Below are 17,372 nucleotides of genomic sequence, written 5' to 3'. Positions count from 1 at the left end.
TACAATGGCAAGTCAAGGCACATTGGAGTTAGACATAGCTATGTGCGGGAAATGATAAGGAATAGTTGTATAACTATTAATTTTGTTCGGTCTAGTTTGAACTTGGCGGATACGTTTACAAAACCGTTGTCAAGGGAACTAGTGAACAAAATGAACAAAGGGATGGGTCTTAAGCCTATTGATCAACCTATGGTGAAGGAAAACTCTATTTGATGTCTAATACAACGTTAGATCTCAAATTCAAGGAGGATAGTACTTCTCTAAGAGGTTGGGAGCACTTGTTTAATACATCCCGAGGTTAGTGCTTGTTGCTACAATGATAAAGAGGTTGAATTTTATTCTTAATAAATCTTTGATAAGGTGCTCAATTGTAGGAGCATGTCCGGAAAGATTTACCTATGTAAGCTAGAAGTTTGGCCGCTTCATCAAGTCTAGGCTTGACTTGGAATGCTTATGAATGGATATGGACACCAAGGCTTCATAGGTGTCGGAGGTTTTAAGAACCTAGTTTATGTTTGTGTGTATTAGTAACTTCAATAATTTGTAATGGTTATATGATTCAAAGCTTTGTCTATCATTATGATCTAAATTATTGTAAAGATTACTTTTACTAAATGGAAATTCAATCGTTAGATATTTCCATGATGCATGAACATGTGTGTTTGCGATTTATAGCAAGTTGAAAAACTTTTCAACATTACCCTATAAATGGGAGGAGGATTGTTGGAACATTTATAGGGTAATGGGTTTGAAACTCATAAGGGTATGTACTAGAAGAGGAGGAGGTCTAGTATGCAAAAGGCTAGAGTGCATCAAGTGGCAAAACGCATTGATAAACCAAGGGAGACAGAAGACTGGCCGCGAGTCGCGACAGATCGCGATCGACGCGAGTCGCGACGTCGCGAGTCGCGACAGTGCCGTCGCGAGTCGCGACAGTGTCGCGGGTCGCGACCAGCGCCTCGCGACTCGCGAGCTTCTTCTCGCGAGTCGCGACGTGTCTTCTGCCTTGGAATGCGAAAAGATGCCTTGACGGTTTTATGTCCGTTGTGATGTTATGGCCTCATTTTAATGACCTTTAAGGTCCTTAAATCAGCTGATTAAAGGCCTTTGATGGGTGATTAAAATGGGGGTTATGGATTAACTACTCTAGTCAATGAAAGGTTTATTCTTCCTATATAAACCTTGGGATTCCTATGAGTGAAGGGTTAGAAGAAAATCAGAATTTTCTATTCTATACTCTCTCAAATACTTCTTGCTTAGCTTAAGAGAAAACTTGCAATCTTCTCTTGAGTGTTCTTCACAAACACAAAAACACAAGTTCTTGTTGATTCACTTAGAAGATCATCTAAGTGGATTGTTTCTCTCCATTGTATCTCATTAGTTATTTCGTGTTAACCCGGTGATCCTAGAGGGGCGAAATTAAACTAATAGGAAAGCGTAGTTTCCGTGCCTTGGAGTGGATATCCGATTCTCTCATTGATCACACACCTAACATCGTCTGCTTTTATAATGTTCGCTATCATACTATTATCCAACGGATAGATAATCCACGATAAATACACATTTAAAATTTCGGCACGGGGATGCGATGAGTGATAGAGTATTTCTGGAGCATCAACTATCAGTTTAAGTTTTTGGTTGAGTTGGTCTTTTGACATGATATCAGAGCCAGCGTGACAAAAAGGTCATGAATTCGAATTTCATCCATCCCTTTTTCTTAATGGAAGGCGTGATAGAATATAGATCATGTACACAAACATTTATAAAAGGCACATGATGTGGACTTTCTTCTGGGACAACTCATTGATCTTTTCACTTTAATTAACAATTTCTCAGATTTGTACAGCAGGTATTAATGTATTATGTCTTGGTTTATGAAGTCAACATATTAGGTTTTTTTTTTACATAATTTTATCATTCTTAGTAGTTAGTACCCAGCTTTTTTTAATACCTATGTCACCTGTCCTTGGGGAAAAAAATCTTTCGTAATCGATATGAAAAAGTCTAACTTAACAGTAGTAATGTACTCCACGAGGTAGGAGTATTGATACTTAGCAGAAAAAACGAGAAATTTGTGATATCCCGCAACATAGCTGTCCAAATGCCTTCAATCATAATCAGTGTCCTTTTGCCAAATAAAATCATTTTGATCCATTAGATTCCCATGATTAAGGATAAGAGTTAGCTCAAGTGGGTAGAGCGCTCCCTCTTGGTCCTTGAGGTTTGAGGTTAGGGGTTCGATCCTTCTCCCCAGCATTATGATGGGGTATTTCCTGAGCATGTTATGCATGGATCTTAATTTCCTAATAAAAAAAAAATTAGATTCTCATGGTCATCTTTCTTATTATTATTATGATAAAAACATCCAAAATTGATAAATTACATAAATTTTTAGCCAGGCCCGGCTTTTAACATGTCCAAAGTAGGACATGGAACATGATCTCACTTTCACAGAGACCTCAAATTGACAAAAAAATCTTTAAATATAAAAGACTTGAAGCTAATGGTCAATATGTTGGCAAGTTAATTGAATTCAGTTTTCCTTGTAATGTACCAAAATATTTTGATGAGAAAATTTTAGTTTGATGCATATTTGTTATTTGGTTTACTTGCATACTTTAGTGGATTCTTTGAATTTTTTTATATAGGGGCCTATTTTTCACTATCAGCATAGGACTCCATATTCTTCGGGCCGGCGTTGTTTTTAGCTCTAACTCAACCAACTTATTTTTTTTTATAGGTTAAGTAAAAGGATTTAAGGAGGTCTTCCGCACGAGGGGAACATTTAATATATTGTTTACAAGGATAAAATTAATTAAGAGCAAAAGCAAGATAGTTCAACAATAGGAATATTAGCTTTAACTCAACCAACTCATTTTTATTGGACCTGCTCAAAAACTACTTCCTGCGCTCCAAAATTATTGCAATACTTGCTTTTTTAAATAATGCAACACCTTTATATATTGAAAACCACATTAGGCCTAGGACCACTTACCCCAAGCAACTTTTCTCTTAACATAAATATTCACACATAAGGAAAAAAAAGACTCTCTCTCTATAAACCTTTTCTCTACCTTCTCTCTACACAAACTCACACCCAAACACCCTAACCCTAGAGCTCGCCGGAGATCCGGCGCCGCGCAGGTTTCCGACGGGTCTCCGGCGAGTTCACTTGTATTCTTTTTTTCGTTTTTTTTATCTTCTCCGTCGATTTTCCTACTATTCGTTTTCTTCATCGTCGACTTTTCGCGGCGACTTCTGGTTTCCGGTTAGTTTTGGGCCGGCGTTTTTGTTCCACCCTCATCGATTAGGCCTCTGCTTTGTCGAGTCGTTTTTTTTAGGTGTCGTCGAGTGCCCCTTCCCCGTCCCCCACTAGTGTTAGTTGTCATCAGTATATTTAGTGTGCCAAGGACGCGTTTGGTGCAGGTTCTTACCGGTGTTGTTTGCAGGCGTAGTTCTATGTGTCGGGTGGTTGTTTTTATTTTCATTATTTTCATGTTCGGTTGTTTCCACTCTGTTATTTGTCGGTCTTCTAGATTTGGGATTCTCATTTTGGATCTTAGGATCCGTCAGTGGGGCGTAGTTTATCATTCTAACTCGCCCCAAATTCTAGTGATGACTTCATGTGTCATCACACCTAAAAAACGTATCTTGTGGGAGGCCCCCTAACTTGATTTGGGGCACGTCAAGACCTCCACCTCTTTCGAGTTTCCGTCTAGTGTGACTGAACCTCGCATACCCTCGCAGCAGGGTAAAAAGTCACTATTGAAAGTGACTTCTTTGTTAATTGAATCAGAAGAATCCCAGGAGGATCATCCAAGACCTTGGGATTTCGTGCCTAGTAGACAGGATCTACTAGCAGTTGTACGGCAATCTCTCTATGAAGATCGTAGTTGTGTACTTCAACAGTTTGTCTCTCATCTCCAACTTCCTTCCCCATCGCTCAGGACACTCGTTATTCGGCACCAAAATATGAAAGATAACACCTTTTTTCTGGAAATGAAATCAAAATTCACAAATCCCAAATTGGTTTTTTTAGGAAGATTAGTTATTGTTATGACAGATGTGAAAAAGAAACAAATAAAGAATGTAAAACAATGAAAAACAAACAACAGATTTACGTGGTTCACCAATTTGGCTACGTCCATGGCAGAGAGAGAAAATATTTTATTGATATGAGGAAACCCATATTACAGAGAGAATTAGACTAAAATTCGTAGTCTAAACAATTAGGTATAAATAACCTATTTATACTCCTGTCAGAAAAACGTGTTTTCGCGTTTATATTGACGGTCTTTTTCTTTTGACTTTGTCTTATGTTGACTTCGTCCGATGGGCTTTATGTTCTAGTTGGGCCTTCATATTAAGGCGGAATTAAACCTTTTGAGGTCTAATACAATAATGTACCATAATAAATACTATCGTACATCTAAAAATGGTGGTGATAATTATATTATAATAATAATAATAATAATAATAATAATTATTATTATTATTATTATTATTATTATTATTATTATTATTATAGTTGTTGTAACATTTTAACAGTAATTCACTAGTTTGTTTTACTTGCATCACACCCATAAGGCCATGATGCACAATTTTTTAAGGAGAGAGGATAAAGATACAGAGAAAGAAAAGAGGTCATGTAATTAGAGAGAAATTAAATAGAGACAATTTATTGTCCCAAAACAAAATGATGTAAGTAATTTGCAACTTCCAGAAGTGACACATGATGCAAGTTAAAGATCGGAGGAAAATAATGATTCACATTTTTTTATAAATTTTTTATTTTGGTACACTAAATAGATTGATATGTGAATTATGCGACATATCATCATTATTTACTTTTATATATTGTTATTTGCATATCCCTAAAATTTCAAAAACATACTACACTTGGCCCCAATTTTTAGGTTGGCCTTTATGCCACCAAATTCTTAAAAACGAGCTTGATTGCATATTAGTGAAAGTTATAAATATTAATAAAAGGTTCACTGATTGGAATAAAAAAATTCAACATGATTATGTTTTTTCCTATAGATAGAGAAAAATTTAAAAGATTCTATCTAATTATGAGTATTACCATCATTCCAAATGAGAAAAACAAAAAGAGAAGAGAGGAAATATAGTATAAGGAAAATAATTTTGTATTAAAACATTTTAAACAAGAAATCTTCTACGTACTCTTTTTGTATCTACTCTATGTTTGGGAACATAAGTTTAAATAAAGCTAATAAGGCAGCTGAAATGAGTTGAGCTGATAAGGTAGCTGAAAATTTCAACACCTTAAATTGAGATGCTATATTTGATAGCAACTCAATTTTGGTCAATTTTTGAGCTTAAATTTTATTTAAGCTCTACCCCCAAACACGACTATTTATTTTAGGCGACTTAAACTTTTAGCACTTACTTATTTAAGGTGACCTAAATGTATTGCCAAACAGAGCTTTAGTACTAATTAGCCAAACATCATTAATAAACATGTTTTAATTATTTTTCATTTTTTGACTGCTTAGATGTAATCTTCAAAAATCAACGATCAAGATCTAATACTTTCTTTGTTCCTTAATAAATGTTACATCCACTTTTTCACATAACCAAATGTGCTTATTTGATCATTAAAATCTTTGATTGTACACAAATAACAATTATAAAAAGTTATAATTTTAAAAGCATACATCGAGAAGAATCTAACAAGATTTCTCATGAAAATGTCATCTCCTTCATATTTTCGCTTCCAATCTTGAATTGGTACATTTTCCACTATTACATAACGAATCGCTAGTTTGCTCACGTTTATGTTTCAAATAAGGCTCGGAGTCTCCTCACGTTCTTCATTCTTCCTTGTCCATTGGAATTGAATTGTTTTATGAAGGCTGAGCCAAAATGCGCTTATTTGGTCATTAATATCTTTGATTGTACACAAATAACAATTTTAAAAAGTTATAATTTTGAAAGTATACACCTAGGAACGAATCGAATTGTTTTATGAAGGTTGAGCCCAAATGCGCTTATTTGATCATTAATATCTTGAATTGTACACGAATAACAATTATAAAAAGTTATAATTTTAAAAGTATATACTGAGAAGAATCTAACAAGATTTCTCATGACAATAACATCGCCTTCATATTTCCGCTTTCAATCTTGAATGGGAATATTCTCCACTCCTACACAACGAATCGCTAGCTTGCTCCCGTTTATGTTTCAAACAAGGTTTGGAGTCTCCTCATGTTCTTCATTCTTCCTTGTCCGTCGGAATTGAAATTGTTTAATGAAGGCTGAGCAAGCATCAACAATCGATACGCCCCTGCAATAATACACTTATATACATTACCATGGTAAGGAAAGAGCCCGCTTCACAAGACTAAGGAAATTCCACCTTTTTTTTTGACAGAAGGAAGTTCCACCTAACCATATATAAGCAATAATGAAGAGAGTAATCTCTTTATCTTATATAGTCAACTCATTTATCTTTATTTATTAGTGTGGGACACTCACATGTGTCATTGTGCGTTAACCATCATAACTTCAACAAAATTTAGATATTTCAATTTAAAGCTTACCGAAAGATCTCGTGTTCTTGGTGCTCCCTCACTCCTCCTTGTTTTGTTGGACGAATTCTTAAGACTTTTTGCAATAGATTCCTTTCAACTAAAACTGCAATGAAAGAGCTCATGACGATAACAACGATGGTTGGCCATAAGGTCTGTGGGGATATTGTAACAAAGACTCCAGTCATAAAAGCCAATAAGGTGGAGCAAATCGCTAGCATGAGTAAATACATGCTTTTTTCAATCAATAACAACGGAACCTCAGAAGATTTATCTTGGACCAAGGACCATATAAGGCAAATCAACACCAACGTGGAAGTACACATGCCTAATGTATTAGCCATCAAAAACACCAAGAAAGCTGCCTTCTTCACCATCATTGCTTCTCCAGTGTCTTGATTCAATCCACCAGGGAGAGTAAATCCAGCAGCGAATGTAATGGTAGCTATCAAAGCTGCCACCACGAAAAGCGAATTTCGCACTTCTAGTAAATCAGTGCGTTGCTGAAAGAATGATGTATTTATTCTTGGATTGATTTCGATTCTTTGGCACATCTCATCCTATAATATAGAGTTTCAAAAGAAATGGTTAGTATACGTGTTAAAACAATGGATTTTCATCAGGTACCCTACGATCTCAAAAGTTCATCTGGCATCCTTTAAGTTTGCACATAATATACTAGACACCCTTATAACTCACTGGTGTTGATTATATTAACTTCAATGACTCAAAACTAATTGACTCAGATCCTAATATTTCATATGATGCCCAACCAAAATCTTTTAAAAAGCAAACAAAGTTGTCTAAGGGTACATATGTCATTATTAAAATTGTTTTGACCAATAAAGAATGAAAAAGGCAATTTATATCACTATGAAAAGACATTTTTAGCATAGTGATGGCTAATATGCGAATTAGGTTGGAGTTAAGTGATCTCAAGTCATTTAAGTTAACAAAAATCAAAATCAAAAAGTTATTTAGGATGTTTGGTACATTATATGCAAACCTAAGGGGTACTCCATGAATTTTTGAAACCGCATGGTTATCTCATGAATTTCGTAAAACCTCATAGAGGTATCTGGTGAAAAATCCATTAAAACAAAGCCTAATTATATCCGTTTCATTTAGAATTGAATCCCTTCTCTTCGAATCTTGCTAGGTTTGTGATGGTGCCAACATTTTTCATACATATTATTTAGCTGCAATTCTATTTATGTAAAAATCTTCTGAATACAAAGAAAGAGCAGCAAGGGATGCATTTTATAATAGATTATCTAGATTAGAGAAGTTTTCGAAGCAAGAAACCATACCCATCTAAGATCTTCACTATTGCATTTATCGGCCAACATATCCATGGCTGATTTCCCCTCCTTATTCTTGATGGTGTAATTTGTTTTTTCCAAGCCAAGTAATGCTTCCGCCAAGTGTATGTTTTGTTTCTCTATAGCTTTGTGCAATGGTGTATTCTTCTCAGAATCTTGAAGGTTGATAAGACCTTTCATGTCTGATATGGTGACAAATGATTCATACTCTTTTAAACTTCGAAGCTTGTTGATATGATGTAAAGGTGAGATCTTCTTTTGTATGCAAAGATTTCTGAAATCTCCTGGATATTGAAGAATGAATGATACAAGCGTCTCATATTTACCTTGCTCACATGCTTTTACCCAAGATAAAGTTGCACTATCGAACTTTAAAGGAAATTTTATTAAGACGTGTTCTATAAACCATGTAGCACCAAAAGCAAATGCTTCATCCAAAGGTGTATTTTCCTCGTTGTCTGGTTCAGTGATGAACTCTGGTGTTTGGTCAATAAGCCATGTACCCAATTCTGTATCTGCTTTCACGTTTATAAAAAAGAATAAAATTAGCATTATACTATAGAAAGTTTGTATGAAAAATTTCACACCAGCAGTCAAAAAAAAGAAAATTTTCCTACATTAATTATAAGAATGTCTACAATATTAATTCTTGATTACTATTTTTTTTTGAAGTTTGTCTAAACTCTCTAAATAACTGAACTTGAGACTTTGAGAGTCCATAAGGTTTCACCTTGAAAGGGGAGTAGCCCTTAGTTTATAAAGTGAATTATGCTCTCTTCTTTTAGACTTTAATCACATTATGACTCTTTAGGGTCTGTTCGGCAAAAGTAGCTAACAAGACATAGAAGTAGCTATCAACAGTTATACTAGCGGTTAGTTGTCAAATATAAGCGATAGAATTTGACTATGAAAATAACTTTTATGGTAATCAGTATTTCGTAAAACTAGCTGTTAGTTTTAAAAAGTAGTAACAAAAATAAACCATATTCAATCTTCAAAAGCTACTCCAAAAAGTACCTCTACCCCAAAAGCTAATATTTATAACGTTTCCAAAACACTAGTTCAAACCTCAAAAGTTACTCCACACACTATTTTATCAAGCACAATTTTTCAACATTATTAAAGTTTTAACTTAGTCCAAACACTAAAAGCTACCTCAAACTCTATTGCCGAACACGTACGACTAACTACACCGTAGGCAAAACTAACCTTTGCAACGTGAAGCAATATGCAAGATATTTCGCCCGTCAACCGAACTCTTTATATGTTTGTTCCAGCATTCCTTATCTAAATTTTCCATCATGTATTTGGTCACTTGAAAACAATCATTCTGTACTGCAAGCAAAAGAGTCTCGTGCTCTGGGGTGTAAAAATCTATTATTTCACCCATATTGTTGTCACCAAGTTGTGACACTATATATTTTGCAAGCTCGTCCTGTTTATTTTTGATGGCCAAGTGCAGAGATCCTTCACGTTTTGAATTATATCGTAACCAAGGAAGCATAAATGAGTCATACCGAAAATAATCAGGAACTTCTTTTTTGTAAGCTTCTACTAAGAACTTCACAATTTGGAGAGTTTCTTTGTGGCTACAAGTTGCAGCAACATGAAAAGGGTTGTTTTGATTGTAGTTGTACATAAACATGAGTTTGACGAGACGACTTCTCCATTTTTGATCGATATTTTCACTCTCAAATATACATTTAAACGGCCATTCTTTACCTACCTCTTTTACCCAGCTGTGTAACACAGTTTCTCCGGCTTTGCTCACTTTTTCCAATAGCTCTGGAAATACTGCAACTAACCGTTCCAAAAATAATTCTGTTTCAGGAAAATAAAATTTGTCAATGTCAACTGTGATAGTACGGTATTGTTCTTATTCCATCTCAAAATTTGGAAATTATTAAACACCGTCTCAAGATTTCTTAAAATCGTCTCAAAGAGCACACTTGAAAATATTAATGTTTGTATGCTCCATGTTCACCAAAAAAAAATAAAATATTAATGTTTACCCTTAACTTTCTTTTTCACCATCTCTCACTACCCAACAACCACCACCATACACACAACCGCAACCACAACCACTCACACCACCACCGATACCACGAACACCACCAACGAAATCCAAAACTTTTTTTAAAGGTAAAAATAAAGGTAATGATATAATTGTAATTTCAAATGTAATTTGGGACGACATTTAGCATTCCAACAAAATTTAACACAAGCTTAGGAATCTACATGTGTCCATTCTATAGCGGCTTCAATCTTTTTATATTGCAACTATTGAGTTTTCACTTTTCACGCTTGGTAATGCATAATTTAAGTTAAATATCTTTAATTACTTTTTAATAAATAATATATAAATTTAATATTTTGAAAGTATAATCGAGTAATCTAACAAGACCTTACATGGATGTATTTTTCCTAATGTAAATTTTAAAGCTGATCAAAGTAAGCTCGACAAATGTCAGGATTTATGCAGATTTTTTGCAATCCGGACTTTTTTGGTTTGGGGTGGGGTTTGGGCAACCTATTCTAATATTTTGGAATAGTATTATGGGACAGAGTGGGAAGCAATGGTTTGGATCCAGGATCCCTATTCTAATATTTTTTTATTGTAAGATATAGATGCATGGATACTTGGGATTTATATTACGAGTAGCATTTTCCAAGAAATTGACTGTGTCATGTTAATTACCTAAGAGATAGTGGTAGAAAATGAATTAGTCCAATGTTTTTCCTCTGGAGAAAGATGGAAAACAATAAAAACATAAATTAAGTTTTGATAAACTTTGATTTATTCAGGGAATAATTTACCCACTACTAATAGAATTCAATAGAAGTATTAACGAAATCTAACTAGACCAACTTACCTTACCATCAACAAAAAAAATTTAATAGTTTATTAGAAGCAGATAACTTACTCACTCTATGAATGTAGTGACTAGCGATGCCATTGAGTTTGTAAAACGATATTACTCACCTCCGCAGAATGGTGCGTTATGCATGGTAACCACTTCATCACCATCAATTATAAGGTGGGTCCATCCTTCCTTAATCAATACTTCTAGAATCTCTAGTGCAAATCTTTCCAATTTATTCTTTTCTGGACGATATGCAGATTTAGGATTTGCTGCCATGGTGACTACATGGAGGCAATTAAACGGCGACTGTATTACAGCTTTGTTATCCAGTGACAAAATATACGAGGCAAAATCTTCATTCCCACTATATATGGCCGCCAAAAGAGGAGTAATTCTAGATTTACTCACCAATAACCATGGAAATAACGACTGCTGGTCTCGTGTGATGCTTGAAGTTGTCGATGCATGCGTTGTTATTTCCTTATTTGATGTTTCATCTTTGTACACATCCATAAGGAGCTTTGCTATTTGGATACTTTCTTTTATACTAGAAGAAAGAGCAAGGGTATGTAAAAGGTTATAACCTGATTCTGGGTCTTTTGTTAAGAATATGTTGAATACAACCATCTTGACATTTGGGATGATATCATCACACATTAATAGATGCTCAAATGGCCAAACTTTACCTTCCGCAGCCCATGTGTTTAGTATTGAAAATCCCTTTGTGTAGATTAGCTCTGGCTTTTTTATAAGAAACAATCGACAAATTTCTTTGTCATCTGCAATCCACATGGAAATGTATGTGAGTTTCTGCATGATATATTTTTGAATGTTATAATAGTGAGTTTATTCATGATATAGTGGGTTTGTGAATGATATGGTGGATTGTTTAGAAATGATGTAGTTTATGCATGATAATATGATATTGTTAGATGTTATTGTATGTTAATCTATATTTAGGCCCATATTTTGTACTTAAGTGTAATTAGGCTTCTCTTCTTTGGGCTAACCTAATTAAGCCCATATTAGCATAACATTAGAATAGGCCGTATATATATATCTCGTGGGTGCATGAATGTGAACGGCAGGAAACACTCAAAACCTAAAACCTAAAACCTAAAACCTAAAACCTTTCAACTCTTTCAGGGGGTGTTTGGTTCACTAGTTTTAGGTATGAGGTATGGGTTTGGAATGAACAAAACCCATACCTAATGTTTGTTTAACTTATTTCTAAATTTTAAACCCATACCTCAAACCCAGAAGGTATGGGGTTTAGAAACCTAGGGGGGGAGGTGGGTATGGCTCATACCTTACCGATAGGTATCAAATAAAAGAAGATTTTTCATTTCTAAATGAAACCAAACACAAGGTATTAAGTATCAAGTTCCAAACCCATACCACCTTGGTTTCATTCCTGATTCCAAACCCATACCATTATATGAACCAAACGCCCCCTCAGATATACTAGGTTTATACATAATATAGTGGGTTTCTGAATGTTATATATATAGTGAATTGCTCATAATGATACGTGCTTTTAGTCTGGTGTACACTAATGTTAATGTGAACCGGGTCCATGTAAGTTAGGCACGTTCATCAGTACAACAAACAAGGGGGGGACAATAGTTAAAATAATTTTTAGTTGGTCTGTTTTGACTATACGTGTTTGCCAATGTGTTTTTTTGACTTTAAATACTATTTTCATTACATATTAGTAAAATTATAACTATTAAGTATTAATTAAGTACTCATTGAGAATAATCAAATAATAAAATCCCACATGAGTATTTATATATTGAGAAGAAAATATATAAAAAAAAAAATTTAATTGTGAGCTGTGTCAAGATTCTAAAGGACCAAACTAAAAAAATACGGAGGAAGTGAATGTTAGAAAAATATGATTAAAATCTATGGCAGCAATTCCCAAGAACGTTTTTGATAAAAGGAGAGCAAGAACATTATAAAAAGAAAATGGAGGCCCTATGCAGTATGCACGTCTTATTTCTGTTTAGCTTTATTTCTGTCTTGTTGGGGGCTGTGCCCCTCTTTCGCACCAAAAAAAATAAATTATACAAATAATCAGGGAAATTAGGATAATGACAAGCAGTTAATAAGAATTATAGAAGTTATCATTCTCCATCTCAACAGACATTATAGTTAATAAATAATTGATTAAATTAAATTACATCATTATCAAAAAAAGAAAAAAACATAATTTGATGTTATTTAATTATACATTATAGTTAATAAATAATTAATTAAATTACATCATTATCAAAAAAAGAAAGAAACTTAATTTGATGTTATTTAATTATTTTAATTCGTGCTTGTTGGCCTCCCTAATTTTCAATTTAGGGGCTACCACCACCCTTTTGGCGGTGGTAAGCCCCCTTTTCTCCTTTTGTTACTAGTTTTGTATGTTTATGTTTCTAATAAATTTTAGTCTCTCTATGATGGAGAGTTTTTCTACCCATATATTGGGTTATATCTACCCATATATTGGGTTTTATCTCTCTCCACGTGAGAGTTTGGAGACTTTGTTTTTGGATTTTTTTGTAATTCTAGATGTTAATGTGTTGATCGAAATTTGTGCGGAGTTGCAACAGATGTCAAGACTTCATTTACAATCAATTGAATTAAATCCAGTTCTACTTCAAAACTACAAAAGATCGACAGACCCCTTTGCAGAAGGCTGCATCAGACAGCGATGTAAAAGACGAGGGTGTTCAGAAGTGTTAGATCTACTCAACGATCGTGGTTTTATCATATTAGAATTGTATTTATTCAATTTGATATGTATTTGTCTAGTTTCTACTTCTATTGTAGATGTCGTATGACTTTGAATCAATGAATTAATGTTATTTTCAAAAAAAAAAAAAAAAAAAAAAAGTGGCTGAGGGGAACGCACTTTGTTATGCGGTAAAAATGGCTCGTAGCCACGACCTCTCTAGAGTAATCTTTGAAACATAATGTCAATGTTTGGTCACACGGCTGTAAGAGCGTGATAAAAAATTATTAAAAGAGAAATTTCAATATTATTTAATGGATGAAAATGGACGAATTTATAATCCCGATCCATGCAGTAACATCATTTTGAATCCATTCAAATTGAATTGGTATTTTCTTCATTATAATTTTTGTGAAGAGACATCCACAAAAATTTATCTTGGACAATTTGTTTTATTCTGGTTTATGGTTTCTCTTGGCTATATGGTTCATCCGGTGCAGAGATCGAGCTTCAAGAAATAGTCAGTCTAATTTTAACATAAAAATAGATTTAGTAATTAAATGTATTAAATTAGTCACTGAAAGAAATTCACCTAGTCATTATTGGGTTAATTCTCTTTTTAAATTGGGATTACTATTGCCTAATCTATACTAATATATTAAAAGGCGTGCGTAAACCAGAAACGGTGCCACGTGGCGCTCTCCCTAGGGAGTTTTAGTTTATGGAATCCACGTACAATAAAAAAAATTAGAAATTGCATAGTATAAGTTTTGATCCCGTGACCTAAAGTTCATGTACTAAAGTTTTAACCACTAGACCAAGTTGTATTTAGTAATATCATATCAAAGTACAATATTAATAAATGAAAATTTTCTTACCCGGGGCATAGCCCGGGCCTAATAACTAGTTTTAATTTAGAAGTAGGCGATTTCTTGCATATCTTTTCCTCTGATCTTGATTTTATTTTGGAGGATGTCTTGTTATTTAGCAAAAACTTTTTGTCTGTGTCTTGGTCTCATTTACGCAGGGATAGCAATGGTGTGGTCATCATTTTGCTAAAGTTATTCTTTTTGGTGTTCAGCAGTGGTGATTGATGCGGGAGTGCCATGTTCCCCCCCCCCCTCCCCCCCCATGTGCCATGTCCCCCCCCCCCTCCCCAAGGTGTTCATTTGAAAGGAAAGGTGTTCATTCGCACTATTTTCCTGAACTTGGATACGCGCACGCATATTAGTTAATTTTGCCTTTTTAATGATTTAATTGAACTGCTATTTTTATTGTATTAGCTGGACTATCTTTTATCCATGTATGACTATATATATATATGTATGTATATATATGTATGTATGTATGTATATAGATGTATATATGTACAAAATTGATAGCGGAGTCGGTACGAAGAAGTTGACGATAGACTACATTGCAATTGCCATGTCGTGATTTTTAAATTAAGTTTTTTCAAATGGTATTAAATTTTTGTACTAAATATCATGAATTAAACCAGATCTTTTCTTAAATCTGTTCCAAAAAAGAAATTCCTTTAGTTATTACTTTGTTTTTTACTTGCAACATTTTTCATTTTAAAAAATTGCATAGTACTTGCAACATTGATTTTAATTTTTTGGCAATATATTCTCTCTTTCTTTCTCCTAGTAGGTGGGAGCTAGGTCTTTTTGTCACTTTTTATTTTCTTTTCTAAATTCTTGTGTCATACCTCAATATTGCAAATAAAAAGAAGAGATTAAAAAGATCCTAAACATTATCTGAATCAAATGTTCCATCCCTTATGTTATCAAATAAATCAAAAAAGCAAGACCAACATTGCAATTCAATAACCTCTTGTATAAAAAGTCTAGTCCTTCCCACAAAAAGTCATTTTTTTAAAAGTAACAGTACTCTTATTTGATCTAGTAATGAACAATTCACATTTAAAAGCCTACTACTAAATGGAGTACAAAAGAACCTTCAAAAAAAAAAAGAGTGCAAAAGAAAAAGAACAAAAGAAAAGAGTAAAAAGAAAGAAAAATTAATGAGAATGAAAACCAGTTTCATCTCTTAAAAGTAAAGCAAAAAGATATAAATGTAAATCATATTGATTGAAAAGTAGAATGAAATATGGAAATTTTTGTACTTAATATTTTTAACTTTTAAGGAAAAAAACACATTGATAACCATAAAAAAATCATCAATTACAACTAACATTTCAATCTATTATGTATAAGTACCATTTAGCATAAGTTTAAGTTAGTTTAATATTAAAACTAAAGGAAAAACTAGTAAAAGTAGAGAAAATTGGTCCAAAATAAATGAGACTTCTGTAAAAGTAAAGAAAATGGGAACCAATTAGAAAATTTGTATAATTACGAAAATGCAATTAATGACACAGAAAGGTTGTAGAACATATGATTTTGATGATCTAAGGCTTTGTTCTTTTGGACTGAATTGAATTGAATTGAACTGAATTTGTCTGAACTGAAATGAATGAAAATTATGAGACTGAACTGAATTGAATTGAATTAATTCAGTCCAAAAGAACATAGCCTAAGTCGTAAGTGCCCATATTGGTTCTTAGTTCTCATTTTGGAGTGTAGATCTCACCAGATCACCGAAAAATTGACAAAAATAACTATGAGTCTCCTCACACAAAGTCTCAACTTCAATTTAATATTGAGCAATCCCCCGTGTGAAGCTCATCTCTGCCATCCCCTCTCGTCTGTCACTCGTCGCTCTCCCAATAATTAAATCCTTGTCACATGCCACTAATCCCTCTAAACCAATACCCCCAATAATGAGATTTTTGTTGTATGTTATCATTATTCATATAAAAAGAACTGCTTCAATACCTCTCAAACTAGGCCATGATTGAAAAATAAAAAATTAGGATACCTACCTGAGCATCTTGGCAAGTATTCCATGGCATTTTGGCCGTCGGGACCGTCCGTGCTAAACGAATGGTCGGACTTCAATATTTCCAAAACAACTTTGTTACACCTTCTACTCGCAGCTCTAAAAAGTAGGCTGATACCAAGATTATCAATCATGTTCAAGAGCTCCTTATCCTTCTTTAAAAATTCTGATGCGCAATGCTCGTGCCCATAAGTTAAAGCTCTGTGGCAAGGGGTTGATCCTGTGATATCCTTATCTAACCAAGGTCTTATAAGAGATTGCGAAGGGAAGATCTCTAGCAACATCTTTATAACCTCTACATTGCCTCTGATGGCAGCACAATGAAGAGGATTCTCCATATCTTGATTTACTGTTTGGATGAGTTCTTGTACGACTTCTGAAGCCAATAATTTTATTGCTTCTCTGATGAACTCTACTTGGTTTGCTGAGGCCCCTATATGGAAGATATTGCCTGCAGGAAGATACTCATATCGATTACTCTGGAACACTGTTAAATAATAACCGTGAGGTTTATTATAGACAACACATGAATCTCTCAAGAATTTCACATCTCCTCTGTATGCTGCTTTTCTCAGATCTTCATTTTCTTGCTCTTGGGATGTCATGATTAGAGAAAAATAGTTATATTTTGTTTTGGCAGCGAGAGAGACAAGTTTTAGAGGTTATTTGGTCTATGTGTAACTTTTTTCTAGTTGTCGTCTGCTTTTATAATGTTCATTATTCCATCATTATTGCACAAGCTATCAGCTATCAGCTATCAGCAATCAAATCTCGGATAAACTTTATCTATCCAATGGATAAATGACCCATGACAAATACATATTTTAAAATTCGGACGTGCAATCCTCGTGGCTATAAGCATTCTCCTATTTGTTACTTGTTCATACTTCAACAACTACAGATTTACAGGTATTGTGTCTTGGTTTAAAGAACCAAGGAAGTGTATGTACACAAAAATTTATAAAAGGCACATCATGTGGACTTTCTTCGGGGACAA

General features: G+C 34.0%; 1 protein-coding gene across 3 annotated transcripts; it reads right to left on the bottom strand.

Annotated features, from left to right (window-relative positions):
- Nucleotides 1-5,998: 5,998 nt before the first annotated feature.
- LOC104889665 (hypothetical protein) lies at nucleotides 5,999-17,063 on the bottom strand. Of its 3 annotated transcripts, XM_048640032.2 has the most exons (7): nucleotides 16,359-16,497; nucleotides 11,430-11,522; nucleotides 10,863-11,290; nucleotides 9,089-9,700; nucleotides 7,868-8,394; nucleotides 6,570-7,117; nucleotides 5,999-6,313 (listed from the first exon to the last, which is right to left on the bottom strand). In XM_048640032.2, exons 2-7 carry the CDS (start codon nucleotides 11,441-11,443, stop codon nucleotides 6,211-6,213), a joined length of 2,232 nt encoding a protein of 743 aa, XP_048495989.1. In that variant the 5' UTR covers nucleotides 11,444-11,522; nucleotides 16,359-16,497; the 3' UTR covers nucleotides 5,999-6,210. The 3 variants fall into 3 exon arrangements, with proteins under 3 accessions (XP_048495989.1, XP_010673240.2, XP_048495988.1); XM_010674938.4 differs by having other exon boundaries at nucleotides 10,863-11,522; nucleotides 16,359-17,063; XM_048640031.2 differs by lacking the exon at nucleotides 9,089-9,700 and having other exon boundaries at nucleotides 10,863-11,522; nucleotides 16,359-17,063.
- Nucleotides 17,064-17,372: the final 309 nt, after the last annotated feature.

Source organism: Beta vulgaris, chromosome 3 (genome assembly GCF_026745355.1).
Source record: "Beta vulgaris subsp. vulgaris cultivar EL10 chromosome 3, EL10.2, whole genome shotgun sequence".
In the NCBI taxonomy this organism is placed as follows: domain Eukaryota; kingdom Viridiplantae; phylum Streptophyta; class Magnoliopsida; order Caryophyllales; family Amaranthaceae; genus Beta; species Beta vulgaris.
Note: the sequence above shows the minus strand (reverse complement) of the source record. Positions and strands in the feature narration are given on the sequence as shown.